The following is a 24,893-nucleotide window of genomic DNA, read 5'->3' on the forward strand; positions in this document are numbered from 1 at the left end:
CGACATATTGTCTTTTAGTATGAAAAACTCATTGATTCCTAATCAACATGGTTTTCTCGCTGGCCGCTCAACTACCACAAATCTTGCTAGTTTCAGGACGCAGATCTCCACACCTATTTCTCAGAGAGGACAGGTTGACGTAATTTACTGTGACCTGAGCAAGGCTTTTGACGTAGTCAGCCACACGCTGATTATGGTTAAACTTGCGCACTTTTATGCTGACTTGTCAGTTGTGAATCTCCTGCAGAGCTATCTGCTCAATAGATCTTGTTATGTTGCCGTAAATGGCCAAACGTCTTCTTTGTATAAAATGACTAGTGGGGTCCTCAAGGGTCGGTATTAGGCCCACTCCTATTTTTAATTTACGTTAATGATGTTTCTTTTGCCATTCGTAATTCTTCTTTCCTCTTGTATGCCGATGACATCAAGATTTTTAAGGAAATTCATTCAGTTAACGACTGTCGCTTGCTGCAGTCAGACTTGCGCTCTTTTTCCGAATCGTGCGACGGTAATCACATTTCTCTGAATACCTCGAAGACAAAATTCATGTCTATCACTCGCAAAACATCTAGCGTGTCATTTCAATACTCTGTCAATTCTGTGCCGTTATGCAAGGTTTATGAAATCAGTGATCTTGGTGTTGTTGTTGACAGCGCGTTAAACTTTTCTTCTCACGTTAAGCCTGCTGCTATGCGGGGCCTTCGTTCTATCGGATGTGTTTGTAGAATATCTCGAGAATTCAGGTCTCCCATGGCCCTACACAAATTGTACACGGCAATATGTCTTCCGCAACTTGAGTATGCGTCCGTGATGTGGAATGGCATTGCTCAATCCAGCGGTAACACCATTGAACGAGTCCAGAAAAAATTTCTCAGCATATATAACCATCGCTTTGCTAAAAATGACTCTGGATCTCGTTCAAGTACTGCTGAATTATTATCACTGCCATCACTTCACTGCCGACGAAATCGCTCTGATCTCTTATTTCTTTACAAGCTAGTCCACGGTATCATATCCTGCCCTGTACTTCTCAATTGTGTAAATTTTCGAATTCCGCGTAAGTTAACCAGAGAGAACAGACCGTTTCATGTACCCGCCTGCTTCTTCCAACACTCTACCGTTCACAGAATACAAAGTCTCTATAATGTTAATTTTCTTGATCTTGACGTTTTTCATAGCCCACAATCATTGTTTTTATCCGAGCTTTGCACTGTTTTGACATAGTGTGGCACAATGTACAAAGTCTTCCCTTCTCAGTCTTTCCACATAGTTGTATATATGCAATCTAATTTTTTATGCCCCGTCAATATTTCTCGTGTTGTCTTATTTTACTCCTCCCCTTTTGTGTTCATTTCTCTTTGTCTACGTGTTTTTGCTCTTTTTATTTCTGAAAACTGTCTGTATTGTATTGTTTATTTTTATTGTTTTTTTTTTGCGTGCCCCAGCACAAAGACCTTACGGTTGTTCCTGGGCACGTTAAATAAATCATTGATTGATTGATTATTATTATTATTATATTATTATTATTATTATTATTATTATTATTATTATTATTATTATTATTATTATTATTATTATTATTATTATTATTATTATTATTATTATTCAAAACTTCATTGTCTCTCCTCTACGTGACGCGTATGCCCCAGCCGGGCTACTCCCACGACGGGAGCGGCGGCTGGGTCAAGCCTCCTGGCCACATCGTGGGCGTACTGGACAGCCAGAACTTGATAGTGGTAAGTTGGTGATTTGACGAGTCTTTCAAAGCGGTCCCGCGTAATACCGGGCCCCAGTGAGCCGCAGTACCAGATAATCTGTTCTAACGTGCATATATACTTTCTTTGCGAGCTTTGCATCTAATTTCTATTTCTTCTGCTTCGTGCCACTTCCTGATTTGAACCCGTGAAGAGTACGATTTTGTTTGTAGTTCTCTTTGCGTTATGGCTTCAGCTCTCTTTAGGTTTGCGTGGGGATGCGGATAAACCATTCTGCTAGATAGAATTGTTTAGTGATTTCAGCGTATGTGGCCAATTTATCTTCGCGTACAAAAGAACCACGAACGGCAAGCACACCGTTGCCGGACCTCCAGATATGGCCTGTATGTTGAACACCTCAGCTCTGTAACACATACCCAAAGCACACTACACTAGCGTTGTTCTTTTCTTTTTTTTTCTCTCGGACAAGAAATCGTGATATTCGAACTGAACATTCAGCAAAGGTAATCTTCTTAGCTAAAAGACGTTCTCGGCCCACGGACTAACGCTGCCTGTGCAACCCACGCAACGAAAGCATCCTTAAAGCTTCATTAGACATACTGGTCTCGTTGAAGTAATTTAGTTTGTCTAGTGTTTCGGTGTGTCTTGCGTCTATTTTGAACGAAATAAAAGCTATGGATCAAGGACTCGTTTTTATTTGATTAAACAGAACCTAACGAAAGAAACAGACAATGGAGCCAAGGAAGGTACAGGAGACATTACTTGCATTCTATAATTATTGTTTAGTGTAGAACAAAAAGATATCGAAATACGTGACGCCGGCTGGCAAAAAAAAAAAGAAAGATAGAAAAAACAACAGTGTTCCACATACGCCGTCAGGGCTGAGAGCGGCGCTGGCTAACACTCTCGGCTTTACATGCACAGATATGTGCATTAAATAATGCGAGAAGGCGATCGCTGATGTTGCTCAATTGGTAGAGTATAGGACGCGTTACTCGAAGGTTGTAGGTGCGGCCCCTACCGGCGGCAAGTTGTCTTTTTGTCCACGTTAACTTCTTTACATTTATATCATAATCACTACGCTACCGTTAAAAGACTACAAATAATGTCCCCTATATCTTCCTTGGCTTCATTGTCTGTCGGTTTCACTAGGTTTTGTCTGTTTCGTATTCTTCGCAGACTGTGCATACCGTTCCGTCTTTTAATCACACCCCCCTTTCCGGACTATTGCGCTAGGCGTTCCGCCAGCCAAACTTCTCCAGTACTCATTAAGGAACCTCTGTGCCTCTCATCGGTACCCTTCGTTCGTTCTCAACGGTCTCACCGTGCCGAGAATCGGAACAAAAATATAATAAGAGAGTTCCTGTAGGGATCTTAAGCAATTCTGCTCCTCTTTCGTGAGGGGTACGCTGACCATGTAGTGCATAGCATAAAAGCAGCTGAACATCCTTCGAGGCTAAGTCCAGAGCAATCGTTTTTTTTTTTTTTTTCAGCGAGAACCACCACCACAGTTTCAAGACGTTCCAGGTGACAACATCGACAGCTGCGGAACTTTCAGCTTTTCTTGCTCCTCTTCGTCTCGTCGATATAGAGTAATTTGAAGGCAACGCCGCAGTTCTTGTTATCAGCCCTGTGGCCGCGGACGGCACGAACAATTCATGTTCGAAGTCGGAGATCTCATTCGTGGCCAGAAAGCACCGCATCGCATTCCAGTGGTTACTACATCACGGCAACGAGCAAACGGACAGCACTGTTTTGTCGGTTCCCCGAGACACCAAAAAGGATTCGATATCGTAAAAAAGGTCAGACGCCACTAAAAAATCCCGACACTTTACATAAGACATTACAGTTTTTTTTTTTTCATGCGGAACACCCATGTTTTCAAAATACGTATTTCACTGCACTCACTACCTGGTCCCATTGCTTCATGTTCGCGTCGCAACTGGACCTTGCAGACGCCGTACCAGCCTGCTTTGTCGTTCGTGGTTATGGAGGGGTGACTTTTGTTCAATGTCTTGCTTCTCACATTCCAACGACTGACAAGGCAACGCCAGCTGATTGTGGTCGGGAGGAGGGAGTCCCTTTACCTTGTTCTGCATGGTTACAACATGCAGAGACTTTCGTTGGCAAGTACGCTTCCTATAGCTCTGGGACACATGGCATTATCAGAGAAACCTATACTTTAATTCGACGCCTAATAACATCGCACAACAGAGCTGCACAAACGACTGTAGACTGAAATGGTGTTCAATATACGGCCCATTTGATACTGTACAGGGGTATGTTTAATGATCATGACTGGCTCTTTCTCTCTGTCTCCTTCGGTTGTCCTTGGATTTTTCCGCTGCCGTTCGCAGTGTCGTGTAGGAACACGCATTTATATTTCATGGCTAACTTCACTGACCTTATCGCTTCTTTTCTCTTTCTCTGTCTCTCCCCCTTCACTCTCTCTCTCGCCTCTCATCCGAATTCCATGGACAGAAGTTGTCGTGCCCGCCTACGATGTGCAACATGCCTTAAGCAGGCTTTTCCACACACCTGCCCTTAATGGGTGGCCTCGTCTCCGCTATACTGTAGCATTGTTTAAGCCAAGACAAAAATTTTAGATTATTAGATGGTGCGGATAACTGAGAGTGGATGGAGTGACGTCACCAGATCTCTTTTTGACACCTTAGTTACCAATACGGCCTCAGTGTTGCCGTCTTCACGAGGTCAGCCGAGGTATGCGCAGGAGCGCACTTGCAGGCTTCACGCGTCGTCTCATAGCAGGGGTCTAAAATCACCTCTGTGAGCGGGCCGCTGTCACGAAAATTTGTCACCCGCTAGGACCGGGACAGTGAAAAAGGTTGGAGCGGGGAGGGGAGGGGAGGAGGATTTCGAAGGAGATGTCAGCTAACAACGTTACCATTTTAAAGCAGGTCTTTCCCATATCTCGTATATGGGAATATATAGATACGGGAATTTGACGTCAGGTTTCGACGAGCACATCGATTCTGATCTCCGGAATGTCTGAAATCTGGGCCCCGATTCTGAAATGTAGAGTGTTCGTTCCACGGTTATGTTTTAACACATGGAGACATCATGGGGCGCCTCACGAAAAAAAAATGTTTGAGACCAGTCACGTCTGTGTAGAAGACACTTATTAAGAAAATAAAAAAAAATATACACATATATGCCGTGAAGATAGTCATGTGCGGGGCGGGCCGCTATCGATAGGGCCGCGTGTTTCAGAAAAATGCCTTATAGCGACAGAACTTGCCTCCCGGCTGTCTGATGGCACGGGTGTTTCTACACAAAATGGAAATTCTTTCATCTCTTTGCGCGCGAACCTGCTGAACGCAAAATCTCTGGGACCGATGTTGCGAGCCTGTTTCTAGGAATTAGAGCGAACAGCGAGATATACGTGCGTATAACACGTGCGCTCACACGAAAATATGCCAGAGAGGCATAACTGCAAGCAATATCAAACACTCTTGGAGGGGAGCTCGGGCGTGACATGTTTGGCTTTGACGCCGGAAGCGAAGGGGTATTGCGGGTCGCCGGCTGCGATGAATCCGCGATACTCGAACGCCGCCGGCTATACAAATACCGAAGCGGAAGGTGGGATTTCCTTCTTCGTGTGTATCCAACACCACTGTGTACACTGAGTTCGCTGGCGTACCTTACGAAATGAAATTTCAAAGCCCGTGGTTTGCTGATCGAGCATGCAAAGCACTGACTGCATGCTGAATATTTTCCCGAATCCCTTTGTGGGGCACAACACAAGAATGCGCTTTAATACCTTGAAGAACGAAAAAAGTAAACACCCGGAGGGCGTTACGGTTGGTGATCGTTTTGTCAATTTGGAAAACGAGCCTCCGGGCCTAGAAAGTGACAACCGCATTTGTTGAGTGCAATTTCCTTTCCGTGGAAATCGGGCATCCCACGCACTTGGCAGAGAGCGACCTCTCAGAAGAAATAACTACACTGGGAACATAGAAGCGCCAAAACATACTTCGACTGCGATGTTTTGCAACGGCTCGACGGCGGCGCGCGCCTTTGACTTGGCGCGGTTCAGGCCCGTAGCCAGGCGGGGGGGGGGGGGGGGGCGCCGCCCCCTCCCTTGGAATTTTTGGTGTTTTATCGAAAATAAATCATGAAAATAGGCGTTTTTCTCAAATAGTCAAAGCTTTCAGCAAGTGCCCCCCCCCCCCCCTCCCGAACAAAATTCCTGGCTACGGGCCTGGCGCTGTTACATGTTCAAAATGACGTTTGTAGACTTCGTCGGTTTTAACAAACGTTCTACTTCGTGAGTACTGTAACACGCTGGTGTACTTTCAACATACTTCTGAGTTTTCTACCCGCCGCGGTGCTCTAGTGATTATGGTACTCGACTGCCGACCCGTAGGTTGCGGGATAGAATTCCGGCCGCATTTCGAAGGAGGCGAAACGCTAGAGGCCGGTTTACTTAGATTTAGGTGCACGTTAAAGAACCCCTGATGGTCGAAACTTCCGGAGCCCTCGACTACGTCGTCCCTCATAATCACATCGTGGTGTTGGGATGTAAGACTCCAACACTTAATATATTTGAGTGTTCTATTGGATTCGTCCTTAGTCCTAAATGGGGCACGTCAGCCTAAAGGGCTAAAAGTAGATGCGCGACCGATAGTGTGATTAAGCCTGAGTCTACCGACGCAATAGCTTATGCTCTAACCGTCATGTCACCATCGCGCGCATATTTTTCACGTACCAGCTCTGGAATGTTTGATGCAGTGCGTCATATGCGACTTTCTTCAATTTCTCCCGCGTGCATACTAGCGCATTCAGATAGATAGATAGATAGATAGATAGATAGATAGATAGATAGATAGATAGATAGATAGATAGATAGATAGATAGATAGATAGATAGATAGATAGATAGATAGATAGATAGATAGATAGATAGATAGATAGATAGATAGATAGATAGATAGATAGATAGATAGATAGATAGATAGATAGATAGATAGATAGATAGATAGATAGATAGATAGATAGATAGATAGATAGATAGATAGATAGATAGATAGATAGATAGATAGATAGATAGATAGATAGATAGATAGATAGATAGATAGATAGATAGATAGATAGATATTTTTTTCAGTTACCGAAAATACTTTTCACGAATGCCTATGCTTCGACATTTAGTTTGCATCTTATCTAGCCTTATTTACCTCATTCTAGTTGTTTTATTTATTTATTTTTCATCTTTCACGCTAACATCGCAGAATAACGTACTAAGCGTTTGCTTAGATTACCGTCCCCAGCTCGCGCCATAGTCTTTATTTCTCTCTCCAGAACAAACAACCAGCCTCGTTTCACAAGAAGACTGGAGTAAAAGCCGGGGCGCGAGCCTAGCACCACGCCTTTCCGGGGTTACAAAACACCAGCCTGCCCAATCAGACAAATTCTGCTAACCCGGCTGATCAGAGGAAAAGATATTGCGTCATTTACCCTCGGAGAACAGTATACCTAAGGCGCGGCCGAAAGAAGTGATCAGAATAGTTGCGTGCACTCGACGTTGCGTGTAGGCTATAACACCAGCAGACCGAAGTGCGAAACGCAAATCGATGCATTCCCTTGAGAGTCAAGCTGGTGGAAGAACTCGAATTTTGTTCTTTTTTTTCTTACAACGCGCATGTTTGGCTCCGACGAAAATTTCGCTAATACCCCACGGTGCAAACAATTCTTTCTTTCCCGTTGATATGCTCTGAAATTTCGCATTTTCCTCCGTTGAACACTGAACGCAAATTAAGGCTTTAAGTTTATTTAATCCCACGAACGCTCTAGTCTCTTTGAAACTACCGCTAACAGCTTTCTTCTGTTCCGGCGCATCGCGAACACGACCAACCGGGCTGAAAACAAGCTCATTTTCTAAGCTTTAACGGCGCACCGAAGTTCTGTAACAAAAGCCACAGTTCCGGCATTTGGCCTCTCGTGAACCCAGCCTTTTATGTAAGCCAGGCCCCGCTATTCTCCTCAACAACAAAAAAATGAAAAAAGAGAGACTCTCGCGATCGCAACGGTTTTATTAGCTTTCGTCTTGCACGACGCTCCATTTCCATCCTTTCAAGTAAGCTACAGCTTGCGAAGTATATCCTACACAAAGCACGGAACAAGAAAGCGCTCGGCGTATGTAGACACGATGGCGGTCGTTAGTCGATAAAGCCCACTTCATCTGCCTTCTCTCTAGCTTGTTGCTAGTTTAACGCACAGAGATTGTGGCTTCAATCTCTAATTGCGGGGCACTGCTTTTGACTCACTCCATGCATTAAGCTTCTCTGTACTGCACTTTCAACGTTAACAAGAAAGGAAAAAAAGAAGGTCAATAAAGAGCTTACCTATATGCACCACTTCGGCTTCGTTCTGTGCCACTAATTTAATTATTTTATTTTTTCCTGATTCACTTCGTCCATCTAACGAGCCGCCCGCTCTCTCCATCTCATCCGGCCGCCGCCGGCCACGCTAATTAGGTGGACTCTCGGCGGCTAAGTGCGCTCATTATGTGAGGCGCTATTACCGAGCCCTCTGGGCTCGCATTGGCGCCGGTATAAGGAGCCGAAATGCGCGGTCGAGTGATATATGTAGGTGCTATCGAGAATGAATCAGTACGGCACCAGTCGATGGGATGGCGCTAATCTGCGCTTCACGAACACGCTTTCCACCCAGGGACACGCGAGGGCTATCTGAGGACCTTTCTTAAACAGCTGCCTCCCGTAGCGAGCGTTGTGTTTCTTGAAGGTTCGGTGGTAAAATATTGCGCTCACAGGCGAGGCGAATCTTGAGCTCTGCAGGTCGGCAGAAGGATTTTGTCGAAGCTTGTCTTGAAACTTATTTCGAAGATCGGCTTTGCGAAGCTTGTCTCGAAGAGCGGCTTCTCGGTTTTTCAAACCACAGAATGGCGGCGCCCGTTAAATAAACAAAATGGTTGTTCAGCTTTCACGATGTAGTCCCACTTAACGTGGGAGCTCGCTCTTTCGTGAAGAGATGACAGCCAGCCTTCAACGCCATTGTCATCAAGTTTCGCTGAAGATCTCGCCGACTGCAGGGCACCAGCACACGCAAGAGCTGGCAAAGTCGCAAAGTCAGGTACGACGTATGGCGGAGTTTGGTGGCGCGCGTTTCCGGAAAGGGCTAAAGCTGCAATCACCTCCACCAACATGTGCTTCGGCTCGTATCATCCGAACGGAATCACCTCCACGCCTCTATCGGCAGCAATCCTGATCATTATTCATTCGTGATTGTCCTCATAAACTTGTAACCCCACTCCTCTCTTTAACACGTCAGTAACAATGAGTGTAACTAATTAAGTAATGTATGCTACGAGCGGTGTTCACATCAAAAAGGTACGAAACGTCGTAACAACGTAACCGTTGTAATAGATGCCTATGTCGCTATGGGAGAACGTAGCGAGACATCTAGGGATGCGAATGGGGTTTCCGCCGTGGATCGGATCATGCGGGGGCGCCCGCATGCGCACGAGAGAGCAGGGGCTCTTAAGAAGAGCGCCGTACCAATTGACGCGGCTGCGCGTGTGAGGACAGGATGGTGTTCACACTGCAAAATTTGGCGATTGAGGACAACCGAGGCGTGATCGGATATCTGACAGCGGAAAGTGTTAAACTGGCCACCATTCATCGTCGGATGGTGACCGCGTACGGGGAACACTGCGTGAGACACTCCGAGGCCTACGCAGGTTCATCAAGAACAAATACCGGGGCTGCTCACGGAGGATGTATTTCTGCTTCATGATAACGCGCGCCCACTCGTCTCCATGGGGTCACACACGCGGAACTAGCCAAGGTCAAATAGGAGCAGCCTGACCATCCGCCCTACAGCCCGGGCATGTCGCCCTGCGATTTCCATGTGTTCGGTCCCCTCAAAAAACATCTGAAAAGGAAGCGCATCAACTCGGACGACGAACTCAAGGAAGCCGTGAAGGACTTGGTCCCGTCGTGGCCACAGGAATTCTGGGAACAAGGAATTCTTCCGCTCATTCATCAATGGGATCTTTGTGTGCTCAGGCCTATGGCGTATACTTTGAATAAAGTCTTCATTTACACCCCTAGTGTCGTTTCGTATACCTTTTCATTTGTACACTCCTTATACATACGGCAGGCGCAAAAGCACCAGGCAGAATTTTAACAAGGTGGCTTCTCCACAGCAAGCTGCGTTCAACGGAGGGCTGGTGATGGGGCTGCAGCGCTTGGCATTTGTCTTCTCTCCACACTGTATCCGGCACAGGCGGTGACCCGTGGGCCAGGGGAACACGTATGCTTGCTGAACACGACGTCGCCCAGTTCGAATAGAGGCCGTCATTGAATTATCGGCGAATGGCTGCTATACAAACATATTTGTGCATCTTGCGGGAGAAATGAATGAATGAACTTTAGGATTAGTCCGGCAGTTTCCCTCGGGCGGAGCAGGGGGAAGAGGGGATTGACCCCTGTTCCGTCCCACCCTCCGTCGATGGTAAAAATAATAAAGATCCTTAGACTCCGTAATAAAGCAGGGTTTGAATCAGCAGGTCAGTCAATCAAACAAAGCAACAAGTCAGTCCTCAATCAGTGAAATAATATTGGTATCTCCTTCTTTTTTCTATCAGTACATACGGAGGTGGATAAAATACTTGGCAGTGTAACACAAAGCTTTTTGTCAGCCCGGAGTATACATTGTCTCTATTGGTGAATTAATCAACCACGCGGAATTTATTTGACCTTCTTCCTCCAAATTTCTTCATTCGTACTGATGCGTTCTCCTTGTCACCTTAACATGAGTGTTAAAAGGTCTGCCGTAGTTCAACGCAGTTAAACCAAGTTTGTCGAGTGACAGCTCGGTTTTGCTTCCTTTGGGAAGGGACGAGGCCATTGGTTTTCAGAGATTTAGCATTATCGCACGTCTTGGTTTTAGGCAACAGTGATAAGAAGTCTACACGTTTCGACTACACGACGCGACAAGGGAGCCAGCGTGTTGCACTACAACAGGACACACAGACGCTGCTCGGCGTCGTCGGCGCTCCAGTCGCGAACGCGCAGTGAACTTGGCGCAGCCACCGCCACTGGCGGTGGCGGCACAATAGACTCCCCTTCAGTCGCTGTTCGTTTGCGCGAACACGCCGCACTAGTGCTCGCTTAATGTCTTTCCACGGCGTTGTCCTTGCCTGATATTGAAGGTCAAACACATGGACACAGGCGTTTTCTCTGTTTGTACTGGCAAGAACAAAGCTATCGCTCTAAATGCCTGAGATGCGGCAATAATTGCAGCTGTTGTAGAACAAACGTGGTGCATATTTCCTTGAAGCCTTCTCCTATTTACTGTAGGCTATTTCCCAGGGATGAATACTTCTCTCAAAGTGCGCGGTGTTCACGTGATTTACTGAGTGTGCCGTCAGTAAGTTTCTCCGTACTTTTGTTGCTTCTAGCAGACGACCAGGTCACAAGTGAGGCAGGAGAGCGCTTAATAGCACACACGGTGACGTCGCAGGCGCCAATGACTACTATAAGAAAAAAAATGCATTGCATTTGAGGCCGTAGCTCGGACACACAATTTTCTTCAGTTTAGCGAAGTCTAATGAAGAAAGGAGATCGTAGAATATTACCCATCCCGTGAAAAACTATGGGAGCCTACTCGTGGAGAGCATTGTCGCTGAGTCCCTACATACTGAAGAGTTCCATTCCTTGAGTCGCTGGCCCCAAGTTTTAAGCATGCCCCATTCTATGGACAATATTTCAAGCATCCTCTGCGAGTGTCTTGACTACCGCACTTGATGTAACACTCTTAGCGTCGCACTGCCTGGTTGGTTTGTACGACAGACCCCGTATCTGAGTGGAGAGTAATGCGGCCGTGAAATTACGTTCGAACCGCACTGTGGACAAGAACGCTCATGACTTTTGTAACGAGGAATGATCGCATCTCCAGGTTCTAAAGGAGTGCTTTGTAAACTGGGTGGCACATGCGTGCGCAACAAATCAATACGAATTATGTGTCTGCGTAGTTACGTAGTTTACCGTGTTCGCCAGCCTGCGCAGACTCTTTCTGGATTTACTCTTTCTACTTTCTTCTACGTAGTGTAACGGGGCGTAAATCTTTCGTACAGCACCTCTGAGATTAGAATGCTCTCTCCTTCCCTGCACCAAGAGGTCATGGCTAACGAAGCTGCACGAGAACTTATTCTCCGTGCACTACGTGACCAGGATTCCAATAATATGCTGGAGGAGAACCGGGACCTATTACATGCATACAGTGAAGTCACGACGTATTACTATACGAACAGAAGGGAATTCCCAGTGCCACACGCTAAGCTCTATACAGCTCGAGCGGTGACTATGAGACTGTTGCAGTTAAGAACTTATCCGATTCCAAACTTTACTACCAAGGTATATCCTGGAAGAGTGGTACAAATCAATTGTGAGAACTGTAATGGCACGATTACTCAGGGTGATATGCTTTGACAGTGTCCTGTGAATTTCACAAACTGGGACTAGGAAAGAGACTGGTGGCGACGAGTGCTCGACAGAGGAGTTCTTTTAGATAGTACAGGCTGGTCCAGAAGGCCCACGATACGGCAGTAACGTTAAACCTTACTGTCCCGACGTGGGAGACGCCTGCGTCAACGTAAGGGTTGACCTTTAGGACCTGTATAAAGTTCATCATACCTTACAAAGACATCAATAAAATGAAAGGCCCTATACAATGATACGTTATACACCGAAATGATTTCCTACCATCACTATTAACTGCCTGTTTGTGATGATATATTGAAACGCCACTTTCTTCCGTCGCTATCACGGTCGCAAACGCTATATGCGACATCAACGGCGCACAAAACAACGAAGGCGTTGCTACGTCACTTAAAGTCCACAGGTCTCTGCAACCGCTGGTAGACTTGTTGGATACCTTCATATGTACGGACGATTAGGGCACTGCCTTTTACTTCCTATCTGCGTTTGTTTCCCTTTAATATTTTCCCCAGCGCAGGGTGGAAAATTTAACTGTCTCTTCTAGGCCTCCCGGCCTTTTCTTCCTCTCTCTCTCTAGCTTTCACTGTAGGCGTGCCTAGCAACGAAGCTCTGGACAAAGGCTCGAACCACAGTACGGAAACGTGGATCACGTGGTCATTCTATGAAGCCAGCCTACATACCCTCCGGGCTCTCTTTATTCAGAATGCGTATGCTAGGGTCGCATGCAGCCATCCTTTACGACTTTTTCCGGATACAGCCTTCTCTGCCCAAGACTGATCGCACCTGCATATGGTGTTCCGGGCCCTGCTTGGCGCAGCTGAGAACCTTGCCTTCTTTGCCAGAGTCCAGGCCCACACTAAACCCGAGTGGTATTTTCTGCCATCGAAATGTCCAAGCGCGTCCTCTATTTATGCTTCGCAATTTATTCTATCTATGTCTCTCCTTCATTGCTCATTCCCTTCGCCAAGGCCACTAAGGTGTCCACCAATGAGTGAGACACTTACTGATGGCGATGTTTCATCTTTTATGGTACATAAGCACTAACGGGGGCTGGGGGGGACGGACCCTATGATAATGATCATGTTCCTGGAGTGATTCGCACCTACCCACTGCAGACTTGCTCGTTTACGAAATCGCTTCCTCCTTATCTTCCTTCCTAAGTGGCTTGTGCCAGTTAAGTTATGGAGAAGCACCGCCGTCATCGCCATGGCACGGGGCATGCTCCAGACGCTCTCGTGGGGAGGAAGAAGAGGGCATCATGCGAGGCTGCCTGCGAGTACGACTGCTTCTAGGATCTACTCTACTGTACTCTACTCTACTGCTGTTCTTGCTCGTCTCCGCCACCCAGAAGCCTCACGGCGTCTCTGCGAAACGAGCGTTCGAGCGACGGGACAACCTGGTGGTCAGCTGGCTGCACCCTCCTGCGCCCTTCCTGCTGCCGTGCACCGTCCGCAAGCGCGGCTTCAACAGTGACCAGCAGGCGGCCCTTATCAAGGCGCACAACGAGTACCGCGGCCTCGTCGCCAAAGGAGAACTGCCCGGCTTCGAAGCCGCAGCTGACATGTGTGAAACCACGTGGGACCCGGGTGAGAAATCTGATACGTACGCCGCATTGTAGGTAGTATAATTCGCTATCAGGTTACACCCGCCCGGATTGACTGGCCACACAGGGAAATTTCAATTAGCTTACTACAGGTCTTTAAGTTATTTACAGTTCACTACTAATGAAGAGTAACAGAAATAGGAATCACGCTGGAGCCCCGAAGAAAAGCCATCTCCCCTAAACATTGGCTCCAGTGAGGTTCATTGTTTTTTCCATTTCTCATTATTAAAGCCTTCGTCTTCCACTGCACTTTTTTTCGTGTTTCAGTTTCTGAGGGTTAGTGCTTTGTTTTTACAGCAAATACCTGAGCTGCTGTATCACCCCAAATCCTAACCAACTTTTAAGATATGGGCAACTTTAGAATGGCTTCTTTGTCTTAATTTGGTGCCAGGGAGAGTGCATGCGTAAAAAAAACACGGAAAATTGCAGAGATGGTTTGAGTAAAGTTAATTACTAAAAATAGTTCACTGGTCCTTCGTTTGCTGTAGGGTCATTCACCACGTAAAACTTGTCGCGACACTCTGGAAATTTTGTCTTGTGGTCTGCGCTAGATGTCCTACCTTGATTCTTTCTTGCCTAAATCAGAATGTAAAGGTATTCAACTGACCTCGTCAAGTCTCTTATGCTGGTTATGGGGGTTAAGGCTCGTTTTTGGACTAGTTAGTTCTGATTCGTAGTGAAAGAATAACAGCGCGAAGACTTGAGGAAGACTCAAGGACGAGGAGGCGATAACGCACGCGCTACTGTGGCCTTGTTTACACATGCCTTACTTTGCCGTTCGATATGCCGGCTTATTTGCACTGGCGAAGCGGTGTAGACTGAATTGTTAACATTAGGAGTCACTGCGACCGACCGAGAGGATGATTGCCTAATTTATTTACTGATGCTTGCATGCAAACCTTGAAGTAATGAACAAGTCATGTCGTGAAAGTTGGTGTGGATGCTGACAGGAAAGATATAACCTGGACTAATGCTTAATGATCTTGGCACGTGCGCAGATCTGGCGGATCTCGCGCAGTCCTACGTGGAACAATGCGCGCCCCAAGCGAAGGTCCCACAGGCACGGAACTTCATCGAGGAGGGCCAGAACCTATGCGTCCAGACACTGCCGGGCTCCGGCAACGACACGGGATTCGAAGCCTGCATCACCGCCTGGTTCAGCGAGCACAGCGACTGCCCGAAAGGAATCGTGAGGTCGTACAGGAACACCAGCGATCGCGATGGACCCTCGTGCGAACATTTCACCCAGGTAGGAATCGTTATACGCCCCCTCTGAGACATGCAGGCAGTTTAGATCTCACGAGGTGGCAGTTTTGCTTTCACATAAAGGAATATTGAAAAAAATCCGGCAGATCCCACGCCTTGTGAGAATCGGTTCACTGCGAAGCAGTCAGCGAGCAGTTCTATTCTGTATTTTCTGGCTTTGAGCTAAACGTTACAAAGTGCCCCTTACGGTGCGATGATGCGAATATCATACGTAACTTTCATTAGCGTAATCCTCCGGGGTCGATCGACGTTTGACTATAGCTTGCTGAATCATAGGCTGCTGTTAAACGGAGCCAACAGTAGAATTAACCACAGACGTTAACTTGACATGTAGCGAAAATGATTCGTCGAATAACCTATCATAAACAAGGAATGAAAGAGACAGACACCATCACGCTTGTGCAAGCCTTTAAAACACTGACAACATCACCCTGCCTATATGCAAGCAAAACTACAACCAAGTTGGTAGTAGTTTTGCTTGCATATAGGCAGGGTGATATTGTCAGTGTTTTGTTACGACTTATTTCAGTGGCCGATGAAACACCGGACTTTTGTTAACAGAGTCACCTATAGCCTTCCTTATTATTCATTAAACAAAACTGAAGAATCACAGGTGGATTCAATAATTAAAACAGCTTACAAAACGGCGTCTTCCCCAAAGCACATCAACAGAGAAATTACTTGCGCTAGGCATCCACAATACTTACAGTGAACTCGCTGCGGCGACTATGATAACACAACGAGAGAGACTCAGCCAGACCGTAGAGACATATTAAAGAGGGTTGGAATTCCAACCTACCCGCAGCATGTGGGCTAGGAGCTCGAGGAGCTTGATCCATCGGACAGGGACCACTTATACGTGGCCCCATTGCCGAGGAACATGCACCCAGAGCGCCATAAGGGGAGACGTAGGGCTCGCACAGCGTGGCTCCGCGCACTCCTGCGCCGCCTGAACAGGGAAGACGTCTACTATGTGGACGTCGCTTCCTACAGGCAACCACGTCCTCTAAAGAAACGTCATCACCATCAAAACTTTGTAGCGGTGGTGATTGACAAACATGGTGAAATAATAAATGCGCTCTCGTTCAGAGACCCCTCAGTGGCGGAGGCGGAAACCAGGGCCATCGCGCTGGCCATACATACCGCCGAACGTAAAGGACATGACAGCACCATCGTCACGGACTCTCAGGCAGCCTGTGGTCTATTATTACGAGACAGAATTCCCAGTGGATGCCGTGGTTTAATAAAGCATCGCGTCAATAACGACCATACAATCTTCTGGTGCCCGGCTCACGCAGGGTTGGAGGGAAACGAGAGGGCGGATGCCGCGGCTCGTGCATTAACTTTCCGAGCACAGGCCCACTCAGAATATTTCCGAACCCCCGCGCCTTCTGACACCTACAACTCCACAATCGCGAAAGACCTGCTTGCCCATCAGCGTTTTACCCGACAAGTATACGCCCCTCCCGACAAACGCCTAACAGGAGAGGAGGCAATAAATTGGAGAAAAATTCAAACTGGGGTTTATACCCACTTAAAAAGATTACACACCATGTTCCCTACGTGCTATCGAAGTTCCTGCCCCTGGTGCGGAGGAAGCCCTACACTCTATCACATTACCTGGGGCTGCTCTAAACACCCCCCCACACCTGACACACACAAGCACGATACCAACACACACGTTGGAGCAGTGGGAGGCGCGACTGTCCAGCTCAGACCTGGCCGATCAACAAGCGCTGATCGACCAGGTTGAACGGGCGGCCAAGGCCAGTGGGGCCCTCGACTAGGGCTCCCCCCAAAAGAATTTTTTATTGTAAATAAGGTTTATCTCTCTCTCTCCTTTTTGGTAAGGGATAACAGGAGGCATGCTTACGCAGGGGTCACCCAGCTGTTGCATTTGATTAGCTTTTATGATTGCACGTGTGAGCTGCTCACGATGTTTTGCGACAACAGCGCACTTTTCAAAGTTCGGTTCACAACCGCAATTTCTACAACGTGTCCTTTCATCTGTCGTCGTTCATTTCATGCTGTGCAAATATGTCGATTCCAAGACATCAACTAGCCCAAGCTATCGTTCTATCAAGTTTTTCCAACGCAGTTTATAGACCTGGCGTGGCTCTGAGGTAGAATACCTGATTGCCACGCAGAATTCTTGGGTTCGATTCCTGATGGGATCCTAATTCTCATTCTTTCCATTCGTCAGCTCAACGCTGCCGATGTAGGTTTTCCTAACGCTCTTTCATTTAAGTTAACGATCCCTGTTCTCGCCGTTCCTGGGTAGACGTAAACTCTCAATCGCCTGCGGCGCATACCCGTACACCGCTTCCCGTTTTAAACGGGTATGTGCCACACGTGTCCGGAGGAAAGGTTTTGAGGACGTACGCGACAAGATTTTCACATTATTCATGTCATGACTAGACAGCCATATTCAAATCCTCTTGCCCTCCCATGCCAATCCTGGTCTACACCAAGTTAAGGAGGCGATCACGAGAACACCCAGACGTAGGCGGCTAGATAGATAGATAGATAGATAGATAGATAGATAGATAGATAGATAGATAGATAGATAGATAGATAGATAGATATTCAAGGATGTGACCTTGAAATGTCTCAGGAATGGCTTCAAATACCATCGGAACCTTGGAGACAGCGTATTTGTCTTCGTGATCTGCCAATGACGAAGCAGCATAGGTGTGACGATGTGCTACGTCAACGAAAAACTCGTCGTTGTATGCGTTCAATGGCGATAGTGGTCGCTGTCAAATCAAACGGGCTATAGTTACTGTATATGCTACATATCTAAAACGGACTGACCTATGGCAAACCCGACTTCGAGTAGCTAACTGCTCTCTCTGCAAACGCAAGAATGCTTAAAATTTATCATTAGTAAAGTATATTTCTGTAATGACGAAAACGTGCTCGACAACCCACTGAAGATAGTATCGCGGACACCCCAAAGCTCCGCCAACATCTCGTATGGCGAAGTCGTAGATTTGTGCAGCGTTTGTCTTCGGTGTAGCTGTTATGAGTGAGGATATTGTTTCATTACGAACAAAACCAATCCCAACATACATCAACTTTCGAGAACGGTCCTGCCCTACGGCAGGCAGAATACGGTAAATGACTTTTCGGATTCAGGACGTCACGGTTCGTCACGTTTCAGATGGATGGATGTTTAAGCACTAAATCACAAAAGGTAGAAAATCTAGAGAGCTGAACTGGAGGTGTTATGACTGACCGTCGGTGGCGACGCGTTAACTTTGAGAATGGACGGGCGATGCGTTCTCACACTACTGGAACACCTGCAACCATCCCAGAAACGGACTACTCGTGACGGGAAGCAACCCCACAATGGGAAGAGCCTCGAACGAGTTCCGTTAGGCAGCCGAGATACAATGAACTAGCAGAGAGACGTCAAAGTTGGCGACGTCTTCACAATGGGCCACGTTGAGATGGTTTGGTATGCCGCGGTGCCGACCGTTCCTGTATGTTTTGACAGTAGTCATTAAGTCGCCGCAAACCCTTTCCTGCCCTTCTGGGGAGAGGCAGATGAACTTTCCCGAGTAACCTGTTCCACGGCTGACCCCACCGGCGTGTCGTTGACCGCAGGACATTTGTTGTTACAGTGAGCGCAACGACCTTTCAGCGACAGTGTCCGCAGGACCTTTATTTTTTCAGTGAGTGCAACGACCCCTCAGCGAGTGATTGGTTACAATCAAGAAGGAGGAGCCAGCCTGGGGGCTTAAAACGACGGTGCTAAGGGAGAAAAGGGGCTCTGAGCCCTGGGTCAAAGGCTCATCCAGTTCGCTCGTCGCTGAACTCTTACCTTTTCACTATGTAATTAGGTGTACAAAAAGTGCCAGTAAACATGTTGTTATCGTTTTCCCAACTTGCTATCATCAGTTCCTCAACCCGGAGACTCTGTCACGCTACCAAATGGAGTCCGGGTACGACGCAAACCTAACGTCGCAACAACTGGTTGCAACGGCGGGATGGGTCTAAACCCCGGTCGCAACAGAGGCTTACAACCGAAAAAACGTCGCGTATATAATCATGAATTGACACTCTTAATGTAAGCGAAGGTTCGGTAAGTAGGGTGGAACAGAAGACGGGCCCTACTCGAACAATTTGCATTAGTTCTCCCTGACGTCTTCGATTTAGGCACTCTTAGTACTCTCTTTATAATCAGAGCAGTCAAAATTCTGAATGTTTCTTCCACAGTACCGCCGCCTCACATAAATTAGTGTTTGGTGCGCCTATAGTAAATACTTACGGTGTCAATGTCCTCCTCGATTCAGCTCGTGTGGTCACGGAGCCGGTACGTCGGCTGCGGCTTCGCGCTCGTCAAGTCCAGCGACGGTGCGATGCGCAACCTGTACGCTTGCAACTACGACGAGCCGGGTAACCGTCCGGGCACGGCGGTCTACCTGCCGGGCCCCGCGTGCTCGTCCTGCCCGATGTACACGAAGTGCGCTACGCAGCAGGGCTTGTGCCAGATCGACCTGCACTCCATGGGGCAGTACGATGACGATGGACCCACCGAAGGCCCTAAGAGAAGCCGCGGCGACGCCACGTTTAGCCTGACGTGGATGCTGGCGACGTCCGTAGCGGCGCTGGTGTGCACGGCCGTGCTGTCACGAGCCCAGTGACTGCGGCGCTCAAACACGAGCCCAGTGACCGCGGCGTGGGCGTATGTATTGTCTGCGCTCGCGGTCACTCCTACGTCATGAAGAGCGGTGGACGCTTCGTTGCTCTTCGAAGTGACGTTGTAAAATAGCTCGTAGTAACGGAAATTTTTATTTCAAATCTTTTCTTTTCCGCTTATATGCGCGTAAATAAATGTGATTTTGTATGGTAACTGTACGTTTCTTCAATGTAACCAAGCATCTGTCTCGAAGTTAGGTATTGCATGGGAACTCGCATGTACCATCACACAACGAAGCAAGCATGCGCGGAAGGAGTAGTGTATTCATACGATGAGTAGGCGTCGGTGAAGTCAGCGCCTCCTGTATTTTTTTCAGTGCCTGGGCGAACGCTCTCCTCAGGCCGTCGAGCACGCTGGCGCTGAACGGCCGCATGTATTACGAATCTCCCGAATGCGTGTTTACATTCGAGTTTCATTGAATTCGCACTTATCACAGGCTTTGCCAGGTACGTATGCCGCATGCAGTCTGTGTGGCCGTGATGCCGGTGCGAAAATTGTATTCGAATTTGATTGTATTCGCGTTTTATTTTATATTTCAGGATTTTGCAACCACGTGCTCCGCATGCCTAGGTGTACCGTATTGTTGCGTACCATTGTGCAAATCGAGCGGAAAGAAAAACACTGGTGCGCTTTCGTTCCATGAAATACCAGCTGCCGCTGGTGTACGGGAGCGGTGACATGCAGCAATTAGGCGGAATAATTGGTCGCCTAATACAACTTCGAAAGAGTATGTAGCCGCCATTTTCAACCAGAGGACTTCATAGAGGGGAAAGGACGGCGTCTCAAGAAGGATGCAGTACCATCAGTCTTTGCAGAATACCCCTCACATTTACAGCCCAAGGTAACGACTGGACTAAGCATGGCAAGTATCACTAAACGTGACCGCGCTGTGACCGAACAGTCAACATGCACCAGTATACCAACGCTGCCTCGCGACCGCCGCCGTGTACAACGCTGACATTAGGCCCCGAAGCTAAGGAATCGGAGCCAATGGACACTAAGTGCTGCCGGTGAAACGACGGACAATTTCTGTACATTGTGACAGCTCAAGTTAAAAGTCAACACTACGACTTTAAACTTGAACACCGCCTGTACACAAACATCGGGCAGTGTTGCAAGAAGCGCGCGGATGAAGGAGCTGTTTTTGTTTGTTTTTCGTAATATCACGATAAAACTGTTTTAAGATCTGAAATGATGAAATCACTCGACATATGCTTCCTCATTTTTTTTGCACCAGCTGTTGCTTCCTCTCAGTGTCAACAAATGTACTTGCCAAAAGATTTACGAAGGGAACGTGAGATCACGGACCTCCTTGGAAGCCGTCTAGCGACATTTCGTGCTAGTTAGCGCATGCACTCCAGGCTTGCGTGTGGTCTGCTACACCAGTAGACGTCAGCATGCATCGGGGCTCTAGAAGCGCCGAAGCTTTCGGTATTAGCTACTGGCAAACACTGCTTTCAAAACTCGACTCCCAGACACTGAAAAACCGACTTGCAGACAAACAAACATAATGGCGAAAGAACAATTTTCCGCGCATCACTTGCCCGCGCTCATGTCGGCTCAGCAGACGACGCGCGAGCGGCTCGATCAGCAACAACCGCAAAAGACACATGCCTTCAAAAAAATTCTTGTTGCCAAGAGCGACAAGGCTGCAGGTAACTCCTAGTTCCTGAACGATAAGATTGCAGCAGTGGGCACATAGCTGTGTTAAATATGCATAAATAAATACTGGCATAGAAATATTTTAAATTCCAGCGTTTAACGTACCAAAACCAATTCACATCAGGCGCTTAAGTTGGAACATAAAACCACTTCCAAGCGGCGACAGCATTAGAACTATCCACGACGGAAGCGCGAATAGGTGTGGTGGGGACAACCAATGAGAGAACATAAGCCTTAGTGAAAAAATAATGTTGGAAGGGATTAAACAAAATTTAGCCAAGTAAAGTATGAGTTTTTTTTTAGCAAATTATGGTGTTTTCAAGAAGATAGGCGTGCTTTTTCATGTTAAAATGAGCAATCTTTTTTTCTCAGCGACCCTCAGAGGCCACTGCTTCAGCCACAAGAAATAATGGACGTTTGTATATGTCGTGCGGAATGCCCTTGGTCATTTCAGCGCAGTGGTTGGCCATATGCTTGCGAATTATCTGCATGGTATTTAAATTGAGGCGTGGTAGTTTTATCGCTGAGTGGTATAAATTCGCCAATGGGTCTTACATTACTGCTGAATGAATGTTATCGTGCGCCTGGGCGTTTCCACATCGGACGGACTACTTTCCGCCATGACGTCAGGAGCGGAGTGCTGTGCGAAGAAACGCTAAGTGGTGCTCACTCACCTTAAAGGGACAATAAAGAGAAACAATGAATTGGTTTAGATTGATAAAGTGTGCTCGGAGAGCTCTTGTGTATTTTATTTCAACACCATAGGTTTATTATTAGAGGAGAAAACCAAGTTCAAAGTTTCATTTTTAAATTTCGCGCCGAACTTTGTAATTCATGACGTAAAAGATCTCAAAGAGCATTTAACGTATTTTGACGCCACTGGCACAATGAAATTTCCACAAACTCGTTATGCCAAGTCTCTGGTCCCCTCAGAGGACAATGTACTTCGATTTAACCGATTAGGAACTACGTAGGCCCAAGCAGGCGCAGTCAAAAATATGTGACGTCACGGCAAATGATGCGGGAATTCCAAGGTGGCGTCTCCACCTGTATTTTGTTTTTGCGCGTTTTCTCGCTTATTAAGCGCCTTCTCGCGGAGAGCGTGGTGTTTTTGGTATCGTGGAAGATTACTCTACTAATGCGAGAAAAATTGTTTTGTTCTTTAGTGTCCCTTTAAACAAGCTGTCGGAGCTACCTGCCCAGCATAAGCACTTGACCGACAGAGATTGGTTTTCGCGACTGAACGATTTTATAATGGGCCATTAACTGATAGGGTTGTGTTGGGCCCTTGGACTGACGCCGACAATGCAACTGTGGTCGTACAACCGGTCACAGCTTTCCTGCAGACCACTGGACTGTAGCCGTGGCTATAGTGCAGCGCCAACTTGACGGGGCTGTATGTACTCACCTCTCCATCTCACCATCACCATTCATCACTCTTTTTCCTCCCCTTTCTCCTCCCCCCGTGCAGAGTAGCAGGGTAGAGCATACTGTCAGAAAGGCCGACCTCTCTGCCTTTCTGTAAATAAACCTCTCTCTCTCTCCCTAACTGTCTCTGGTAGGCCTCCCTGCCTTCTCTTCCTCTCTCTCCCTAGCTTTTACTGTACGCGTTCCTAGCAACTAGATTCTGGACAAAGGCGTACGGATGCGTGGATCACGTCGTCATTCTATGAAGCCAGCCTACATACTCTCCGGGCTCTCTTTATCCAGAATCCGTATGCCCGGGTCGCGTGCAATCATCCTTTGCAACTTTTTGCCGAATACAGCCTTCTCTCGCCAGAACTGATCGCACCTGCTCACGATATGGTGTTCCGGGCCCAGCTCGGCATTGTTGGGAACCTTGATTTCTTTGCCAGAGTCAAGGCCCGCACTAAACACGAGTGGTATTTTCTGCCATCGAACTGTCCAAGCGCGTCCTTTATTAACTCTTCGTAGTTTATTCTCTCTCTCTCTCTCCTTCATTGCCCATTCCCTTCGCCAAGGCCACTAAAGTGTCCACTAATGGGTGAGACAATTACTGATGATAATGATTCATCTTTTATGGCGCATAAAACTGAGTAGGGGGGTGGACTTTATGACAATGATGATGCTCCTGGAGTGATTGGCACCTGCCCACTGCAGACTTGCTAGTTCACGAAATCACTTCCTCCTTATCTTCCTTCCTGAGTGGCTTGTGCCAGTCAAGTTATGGAGAAGCACCGCCGTCATCGCCATGGCACGGGGCACGCACCAGACGCTCTCGTGCGGAGGAAGAAGAGGGCATCATACGAGGCTGCCTACGCAATGAAATTGAAGCAATAGAGCATTTCTTTTAAAGACGATAGTCTTTCTTGGGGAACTTAAACGCAGAAATTTTGGTCTGTCTTTCTGTCTGTCTGTCTTTCTGTTTGTCGGCACGTCCCTCGATTCAGCCACTCGGCCAAAGTTGAACCACTTGCCCAAGGGCCAGCCGTCTTGAACTGGTACGGCTGTTCATACTTGTGAACGTTGTCGATCAAAAAGTAAATATCATGCATATCTGAGGTGCAACATCACTAGGTAAGTATTAGGTGGCGTGTTCCTTTAATATAAAATGCATACATATGTAATTTTAAGGACCCTAGTTTCTTAAGCTGCGCTGAAAATGCATAAGAATGGAAGCTTGAGCGAGTTGGTATGCGTTCATCTTTGTTGAAACAGCGCTCACTAGACGACGACGAAGTAAAAGAAGGCACAGGACAGGCGCTGCCTGTCCTGTGCCTTCTTTTATTTCGTCGTCGTCTAGTGAGCGCTGTTTCAACAAAGCTGAAAATGCGACTGCGCTGAAATTTGCCTTCCTCCGTGCCCTTCGCACGAGCTTATTGTTGTGTTTCGGTTTCGGTTCTGTATTGCACTGTACGAATGCCATGGGTTGGTGTTGAAAAACTTAAGTTTTGAGAAGGCCAAGAAAGTGAAAAAAAATATTTAAAAAATGAAAAAGCAGCGTTGTGGGCGGCCTTCAGGCTGCCGGTTGTGGGCGCCGCTCTGGCGTTCCTGTTTTACCCAGGCGACGTGTAAATAAAAGAGTGTGTGGAGAGTACTCGTTGAGTGCGGACGTTTCTCTGCTTCAGCGCTTCGCGCCAAACCGCGTTTTCGGGCTGGCTGGCGTCCCCGCCGGTCGCGTTGGTCACCGCCGTCTTCGCCTGCTGCTGCGCCGGGACTACCAGCACGCAACACAGCACTCATGTTTCCCGACGTATTTCCAGATGGCGTCCATATCTCACACAGCGCCTCTTCTATCGTCTTTACACGACATTTGCAGCGAAGCACGCAGATACGCGGCCAATTTTTTTTATTCTGTCGCCGCTACTCTAATCAGAAAAGAGATACTTGTAGCGCCATTTAAGAAGTTAGGTTTAGCAATGAATGTTCCAGAAATTTTGTCATTTGGCGGCACTTTGTTAGGGTATAGCCACAGGGATCCCTGCTCTGCTGTGTTCG

At 47.3% G+C, this 24,893-nt stretch overlaps 1 protein-coding gene across 1 annotated transcript; it reads left to right on the forward strand.

Moving 5' to 3' along the window:
* Window positions 1-1,640: 1,640 nt before the first annotated feature.
* Window positions 1,641-19,716, forward strand: LOC119391754 (CRISP/Allergen/PR-1). Its single transcript, XM_037659406.1, has 4 exons — window positions 1,641-1,736; window positions 13,547-13,784; window positions 14,800-14,990; window positions 19,366-19,716. Exons 1-4 carry the CDS (start codon window positions 1,641-1,643, stop codon window positions 19,714-19,716), a joined length of 876 nt encoding a protein of 291 aa, XP_037515334.1.
* Window positions 19,717-24,893: the final 5,177 nt, after the last annotated feature.

This window comes from Rhipicephalus sanguineus, chromosome 4, assembly GCF_013339695.2.
Source record: "Rhipicephalus sanguineus isolate Rsan-2018 chromosome 4, BIME_Rsan_1.4, whole genome shotgun sequence".
In the NCBI taxonomy this organism is placed as follows: Eukaryota; Metazoa; Arthropoda; class Arachnida; order Ixodida; family Ixodidae; genus Rhipicephalus; species Rhipicephalus sanguineus.